Source organism: Alosa alosa, chromosome 21 (genome assembly GCF_017589495.1).
Source record: "Alosa alosa isolate M-15738 ecotype Scorff River chromosome 21, AALO_Geno_1.1, whole genome shotgun sequence".
Lineage (NCBI taxonomy): Eukaryota > Metazoa > Chordata > Actinopteri > Clupeiformes > Clupeidae > Alosa > Alosa alosa.
Window position 1 is genome coordinate 3,773,885 of NC_063209.1, and position 7,686 is coordinate 3,781,570.

The 7,686-nt window shown below is 41.5% G+C and overlaps 1 protein-coding gene and 3 non-coding genes across 7 annotated transcripts; all 4 read left to right on the plus strand.

The window, feature by feature from the left end:
• Nucleotides 1–1,355: 1,355 nt before the first annotated feature.
• On the plus strand, nt 1,356–7,515 carry rbmx (RNA binding motif protein X-linked). 4 transcript variants are annotated; one of them, XR_007192099.1, is made up of 10 exons: nt 1,357–1,436; nt 2,747–2,869; nt 3,184–3,290; nt 3,374–3,539; nt 3,722–3,838; nt 3,922–4,039; nt 4,696–4,842; nt 4,920–5,011; nt 6,389–7,281; nt 7,385–7,515. XR_007192099.1 is itself a non-coding variant. In XM_048230594.1 (9 exons), exons 2-9 carry the CDS (start codon nt 2,761–2,763, stop codon nt 5,839–5,841), a joined length of 1,173 nt encoding a protein of 390 aa, XP_048086551.1. In that variant the 5' UTR covers nt 1,357–1,436; nt 2,747–2,760; the 3' UTR covers nt 5,842–6,195. The 4 variants fall into 4 exon arrangements, 1 of the variants encoding a protein (XP_048086551.1); XR_007192101.1 differs by having other exon boundaries at nt 7,182–7,281; XR_007192100.1 differs by lacking the exon at nt 2,747–2,869 and having other exon boundaries at nt 1,356–1,436.
• Nucleotides 3,038–3,109, plus strand: LOC125286999. The gene has a single exon (XR_007192278.1). It is a non-coding gene; the product is annotated as a small nucleolar RNA SNORD61 (small nucleolar RNA).
• On the plus strand, nt 3,593–3,661 carry LOC125287001. Its single transcript, XR_007192280.1, has one exon. It is a non-coding gene; the product is annotated as a small nucleolar RNA SNORD61 (small nucleolar RNA).
• On the plus strand, nt 4,321–4,391 carry LOC125287000. Its single transcript, XR_007192279.1, has one exon. It is a non-coding gene; the product is annotated as a small nucleolar RNA SNORD61 (small nucleolar RNA).
• Nucleotides 7,516–7,686: the final 171 nt, after the last annotated feature.

A 7,686-nucleotide genomic window follows, 5' to 3' on the forward strand; every position in this document is an offset into this window, starting at 1 on the left:
AGCCCTTGCCACTTAATCTACTAAACCCCTCTTCTACTGCACTTTTTACCCCCCCCCCCCCCATAAATGCACAAATAGGCTGACACCAGACATAATTTCACTGCATTTCTTACTTCCAGTAACTATATGCATGTGACAATAAACTTCCTTGTATCCTTGTATCCTTGTATCCTTGAGTGCGCCTCTGTTTTTTTCTACTGTAATCCTTAATATAACCGCCAGGGAACGTTCCCTGAAGGTTCGCTGATGGTTGCACAAAACAGTGACATTCTGGAAACGTTCGCTGAAGGCTACACAAAACAATACCTTTTGAGAACGTCCTCAGAATGTCTACTAAAGGTTTATTATGTGTGACCTTCGGTGAACCTTTAGGGAATGTTCCCCAAATGTCGTGTATTTGCTGGGTATCTTCTGTCTATGCCTTATGGGATATTTCATTTAAATCAAAAACCTTTTCAGACTATCTTGTCAATCTCTAATTTCATATCAGCAAACAAAAAAGGGTGTCATAGCACACTCAATAATTCTGATACACAATTTTACTATCCTCAACATTACGCCTCCATCATTCATTTACACCTCAACTAGGAAGATTGACTGAGCAAGCTCTTTTAAAGCACTGTCCACATCACAGCACATCACCACATAGCCAGGTGGTTTTCAAAGTGGGGGCCGTGAGGAAGTGCCAGGGGGGCCACAGCAAGTTGGAAGGAAAAAGAAAAGAAAAAAAATGTCAAAGTATACCTATCGTTGTCGTTATAAAATATGAATATATATATAAAATAGGCTATAAAAATGTTGTCCCATATCTGAACATTATGTTTTCCATTATATTTTTTTCTGATTGGCTGGTATTCAACCTTTTGGAATTTGTTCCATTTGTTTGGTATGACAAATGAAATGCTAATTTACCAAACTTTCAAAAGATATAAATCCCTGTGAGCGTGTATTGTGACAAATTAATTTAATTTTTAGAAGAAAAGTAGGCCTAGCTAAAGGTAACCATTTTGTAAACAAAAAGGATACAGTGTAGACCATACATTCTGGTAAAGTTTAAAATGATGAATTTCCAAAACCATCTCTAGCAATAAGATGTAGAGAACTGTAGTAAACTGAATTTAGTTATTTAAGTGTGGAAGGGACTGCATATAGGTATATCACCATAGTGTAGGATTGACATTACAGTTAACAATGGTCAGATTAAAAAAGAACCAAGACAAGGAAAGCTTTTATTTCTCTGGCGATATACAGTATTGTCAGTAGATGGCGAAGAGTCTATCAACAGCATACCACACCACACCACAGAAGCATACCACAGAAGAAAAGTTGATTGCAACTTCCTGGGGGCGTGTTCATTTCACACGTGATCGATATAATCCATTGAATACGGTTGCGTATTTGTCTTGAGGTCTTGTCCTGTTGAATGCGTGTCTGAGGTATGGGTAAAATGAGGCTTTTAATAACTTCTAGACCATGCAATGTTGCTGTAGTTGTTTACTGTTGCTTTTGAATTCTTGTTATATGACCTTGTTTGAGGGGCTGGTGAAGTATTGAAGTGAGGTTTTGGATAGCATTACATTCAAACTGGTGAAAATTATTTGATGGCTAACGTTATCTGAGTATCGCCATCCTAGCTAAGTTAGAATGGTAACCGGTAACGTTAACTGTTAGCTGCTAGTGAAATTAGACCAAAGCGAACGTTAACTGACGGGCTGAAAACCAAATTGTTTTGCTAAACTTGTTAGTTAGGCGTAACTTGTTGATTCGACCAGTGTCCACTATTGATTAGCTCTTATTGTGAAGTTAAATGTTAAAACGATAGATTGTGTAATGTTAAAGTTAGCAGACGAGCGTAACGTGCTAACAGCAGGTGTAACGTTAATAAATGGCAAACGATGGTATACAAGATCGCTTTGTTGTCTGACGCTAACATATGTTCTCTGTTATTGGCTAATTAAACTAACTTTAGCTCCCTATGGCTATAACATGAATTGTTAGTTTTAGTGATGAGGTCTTGCAGCGAGTGTTGAATATTAGCTAAGGTCAGCTAACTTAATGTTAGCCAATATCCTCTACCACCTGTGTGTCAAATAAGTTTATGTTGGACAAAGACGCCATTTTGAACTCACAATTTCCCTCCCAATATGTACAGGTTAACCACATTTCACATTAACGTTTGGTCTGTTGTCAGTCTGTTGTGGAACCACTGTATTTGATCGAAAATTAATGTTTAGCTTAGGCCTGTCTCGTGGATAAATGCAACCTAGCTAGGCACTACCATGCACGCGCTAGCTAGCTATCTTCTTAGCTTCAAACACAGAACCGATTCTGCAGCATCCATCCGCCATTTTGTGAAGCATGCTCAGAAGTATTGTTTTCTTGTAATGTGTCGTTGTTGTGGCTAATCATGGCATGCAAAGTGTTTGTTGACGTGGCATTTTATCTTTTAAACAAGTTATTTAAATGCTAAGTTTCGACTTGGTCAGCTTGGCCTAAAATTAGCTTTTCAGCAGGAGCGCTAATGCTAGCAAATGTTAGCCGCTTAAAATTGTCTTGTAGTAAGTTTTAGGACATTGTGATGTCAGCTATCCTTGGCTCCTTTACACAAAACAAGGGGCAACACGGTGCGCAATAGCTTTAACATAGGCTGTAGGTAGGAGAGTACGGTTTGCATGATTCAAAGGAAAGGGATTTTTGACGCATTTGTCCATCTTCATTAAGAAAAGGACTCTTTCCCTCCTTTTAGATTAAACGCACAATATGGCGGAGGCAGACCGACCAGGGAAACTCTTTATTGGTGGGCTAAATACTGAGACCACCGAGAAGGCTCTTGAACAGTACTTCAGCAAATATGGCAGGATAATGGAAGGTAATCGGATGCCACGTTACCTACATGTAATTTTAAAATTAACTGTAGGTCGCTTGCCTAAATCGAACTTAGAAGTCGTTGGGTTGTTACACCTCAACTTGGTGAATTCGGACTTCATCTTTGGGCACTGCCACACTCCCTGTGCAGTGGTTCGATGTTGAACTGTAAGCAATGATGAAAATGATGGTTTGAATACAGAAATGAGAATACCTGTAACTACCTCTAAGAAGTTCTGAGCTTACACAACAGATTTTTTTTCTGAGATGGTATTGGAATTGCAGTAACCCTAACCCTGCCTTATTTGTCTTTTATAGTTCTCTTAATGAAAGATCGTGAAACAAACAAGTCCAGAGGTTTTGCATTTGTGACTTACGAAAATCCAGGAGATGCCAAGGATGCTGCCCGGGAAATGAATGGAAAGGTATGGTACACTTGGCTTTCAAAGCTTAGACATTAATGTCTTGAGTTGGAGGCATTGTATTAACAACCGTTTCCGTCATTCAGACCCTGGATGGTAAGTCCATCAAAGTAGAACAAGCAACAAAGCCACAGTTTGAATCTGCTGGACGCCGTGGTCCACCATCTTTGCATCCACGAAGCCGTGGTCTACCAAGAGGCCCTCGCGGTTCTAGAGGAGCACCAAGCGGAATGAGGGGTCCACCCAGCAGAGGTAGCACATCTTACATTTTGCTTATGTAGATATAAAAAAAAATAAAAAATGATGCTGTGATGACATCCATTATGAATTGATCTTTAAAGAATTGATTATCTTCTCTAAGAAGTCCTGAGCTCATGTAGATCTGATGGTTTGTGAACCATGTGAACGATTGCCATGATAACGTAGGAATGTAGAACCCTTTTTCAAAGGTGCGTCATCCAGAGGCCCACCTCCGTTGAAAAGAGGACCTCCAATGCGCAGTGAAGGGCCACCACCTAAGAGACAGGCCCCGTCTGGACCCATCGGCAGGCGTAAGTTGATTGCTCTACTTGGTTCTCGTCGTTCTTTTTCCTTAGTACTACAAATGCTAATTTCAGTTGCTTTTGCTTTGTAGCTCCCATGTCCCGTGACAGAGACCCTTATGGACCACCTCCACCCCGTCGGGATTCTATGATGTCACGGCGGGACGACTACCCCTCGCCACGGGATGACCATTATTCTTCAAAAGACAGGTTTGTGTTGAGCTACACATCCATAGCCTAGTAGTTTGGTTAAGAATATCTATCACCGAAATGATTTGTGTAGATGTTGCACTGAATGTATTAGTCATCATACTGACTGGCAGGATAATGGCTGCTCTGATGCCACATACCTACATTCATTTTTTGAATAAATTGTAGGTTGCTTTGCCTAAATAGAACATAGAAGTTGTTACACCTCAACTTGGTGAATTCTGACTTAATCCTTGGGTACGGTCATACTCCCTATGCAGTGGTTCGATGTTGAACTGTAAGCAATGATGACACTGATGGTTTGAATGCAGATATGAGAATACCTGTACTACCTCTAAGAAGTCCTGAGCTTACATAACAAATGTATTTTTTTTTTGAGTGACTTGCAGTAACCATAACCCTGCCCAATTTGTCTTAATATAGTTTTGTTAATGAAGGATTAAACAGTCCAGAGGTTTTGCATTTTTGACTAACTGAAATCCAGGAAGTGCTAAGAATGTGATCTATCAGACACATTATAACCCACAAACTATATACTAAAAGTGCTGGACAGATACTTGCATTTCAAACCATGTACTTGACTAACTTGAATCGTTTGGTGAGGTGGCTTGATGTACAAGATATGGTTGAACCATGGCCTTACTTTGTTTTTCTAGTTACTCCAGTCGGGACTACATGAGCTCAAGGGACAGCAGAGACTATGCTCCCCCTCCCCGTGACTATGCTCCACCACCTCGTGATTATCGCGACTATCCCCATTCCAGCTCCAGAGATGAATATGGGTCCATGTCTAGAGGCTACAGGTACATGATGCAGCATTTATTGTAGAAGTGACTGGTTTCTGTAAGACTACTATCTAACCTCAGTTCTTGCTCACCAGCGATCGTGATGGTTATGGCGGCGGACGAGAGCCCAGGAGTTATGTTGATCGACCAAGTACAGGTTCCTACAGAGACCCCTATGATGGTTACGGTAAGATCTCTTTTGTTTAAATGAAACCGATGCTATAGTGCTCCACCCAAGCTGCTCAAGTGTGCTCCTTGGACCGAGTGATCACACTCAGAAAAATTCAGCGACACCGTCAAAACGCTTTCAGTCAACTGGACCAATGTCTGTCAAACACCTCCGACAAATGTCTCCCCCCCCACCCTCAGTCCATTCAGAATTCACAACCAAGACCTCTCAAACTTGAAGTGGCCATTCTCTATCAACTGGAGTTCTATTCTAAAGGGAATTGCAAGGAACAGGGGCATGCTATTTGCAGTTAACATCCTCCAGTCAAACTGAGCTTAGAAATTAATTCTCGTCAAAGATTCTGAGCAAGCACATTTTTGTCTGCAGTTGGAGATGCTAATATGATAAATCAACACATTTAGAAAACTATCTGGCCTCATTCTAGGGAAATGGGCACATGTCAGTAGATTAACAAGGGAAAAAAGTTTAACGAGTGAAACTTGACAATTACCTGACCCATTAACCCTGCAGGTAACTCACGCAGCGCCCCACCCTCAAGGGGCCCCCCACCATCCTACGGTGGGAGTGGCGGAAGCAGTCGCTATGACGACTATGGCAGCAGCTCCCGGGACGGATATGGCAGTCGCGACAGTTATCCCAGCAGTCGGAGCGACCCATACTCCGCTAGCCGCAGTGAGCGAATGGGCAGGCAGGAGCGGGGGCCAGCTCCCCCCCTCGAGAGAGGCTATCCTCCTCGGGAGTACAGCAGTTCCAGCCGCGGGGCACCTCGAGGTGGTGGCCGCGGAGGCAGCCGGTCCGATAGAGGGATTGCTCGAAGCCGATACTGAGAAGGGACTACTTGGAAATGACAAAGTGAAAGGGCTCAAGCCCTCAAGCTCAAAATTACTCAAAACGTGTAAAGGACGTGTGTCATTCAAGAGGATTTTTTTTCTTTTTCCCTTTTTAAAGACTGCATTCTATGGACACCCACGCTTCAGGTCTGCGCAATCCTCAAAATGTCAGTTTATTTTGACTATGTGTTTAAGTGATACATCTTTATCGTTCTTCTTGCCCATTTCCCATTTAATGGTACTGTTGCCAATTTAATTGACTTGCGTGTTAGTTTTTGTATTATAGTGCTGTTAACCTTGTAATGCCCTGGAATGTGGCTTTCAACTATCAATAAAGTTTTTAAACTAAGATCCTGAGCAACACTGATATTCCAAAGCAATCAGAAAACGAATAACACATGTACAGCTGTTCTCAGTCTTCCATTGGTGACCCAAAGGCACAGATCCTAAATGAAGTGGAAAAATGTCCTACAGTGAATTGTTCACATTGCTTTTTGAGAAGGCAAATGTTTTCCCCCAAACAAATCAGTGTAGTTTTCCTCAGTGTTTAAGGATCCTCCACCAAAAAGTCAAAACTTTGATGGCTTGCAACGACTTACCCAAAGACAACAGCCAAAATGCAAGAACCTTTCCGCACCACAGATAAAGTCTCAACGGGATGGTAAGCAAAGCAAACCTTCTTGTTTCTCGTTAATGGAATTAGCTGAGGAAAGTAAACATGAGGTACAACCCAAAGGTTGGTATGAGTGGCGTCAATTGTTACCCCCTTTTGCTCTGCAGGGGCAGTCTGGCGTGCCTTCCATTCTCCATTCTGAAATTATACTGTTAAGAGATCAACCTCAGGAAATTGATAGTTTCAGCAAAAACTCCTTCCTTGCAACAAGTTGACTCACTAAGGAGAACTGGAATTCTTCTGGCTCTGCGCGATCCGTTCAGTAAATGTTCCCCACGCATTTGCACTGCCGCTTGAGAATGTAAGAAAAGTCATGGATCCCTAATCTGTTGTAGCATAAGAACATTTTCAGAAATTTTGAAAAGGTACATTTTGAAGATCTGGCCCACATTTTGAATGGACCTATTGCATAATAGTACTCAAATACTCAGTAATGCCCATATCCCAAAGGATCTAATCATTTGACACGATAAGACTACATTTATTCCAACCAGCCCACAGCAAGCATGCCCTGACACTTGGAAGTTCTGTGGAAAGAAGCCACCAACCAGGAAAACGGGGAAAAATAACGGAGCCAAGTTCAAACAAATTCTACCTTCATTTCTTGGGCTACATATTGATGAATGTATGTATGGACATTGATTGTTATGTAAATCTCTTGCAGGATGACTGAGCAATGATTTCTGAATCATTGGCTCATCTCAGTGTCCTGTTGGTAAATGTTTGTTGCTCAGGAGATCTTGATGCACAGGAGATGTTCACAGGTAGGCTGAACTTGTGCAACTTGCCTGCCATATTTGTTTGCCAATACAACTAATGCATTACAATTAACTAATATGTGCATACAATGTCTGTTTATTTCCTCAGATCCCAGGGCCGGGCTTGGAAGAGTAGTATGCGTTTTTTTGCCTTGGGTGTTGCAGTGTGGCAAGGATGGCGATCATCTTCATGGACACATTGATGTGTTCATATTAAAATAAAGATTTCAAATCAACTAATGTTTTGACTGCTGTCTGTCGTCATTATGAATTTAGCAAACTCACATCGTTGTCATTAACAAGAGTTTTCTTGTGGTGTTAAATTTCTGAGTTCCATTTAAGTGATTTAGACTGCTGTCATTAATGCACAATCTTGTAAATTAGGCAGCAAACTATTTTCAGGGGTTCTTA

Coding starts and splice junctions, on each gene's coding strand:
- rbmx (XM_048230594.1), top strand. CDS start 2,761: ATGGCGGAGGCAGACCGACCAGGGAAACTCTTTATTGGTGGGCTAAAT. Junction 2,870..3,183: donor ATATGGCAGGATAATGGAAG/GTAATCGGATGC, acceptor TGTCTTTTATAG/TTCTCTTAATGAAAGATCGT. Junction 3,540..3,721: donor GAGGGGTCCACCCAGCAGAG/GTAGCACATCTT, acceptor GTAGGAATGTAG/AACCCTTTTTCAAAGGTGCG.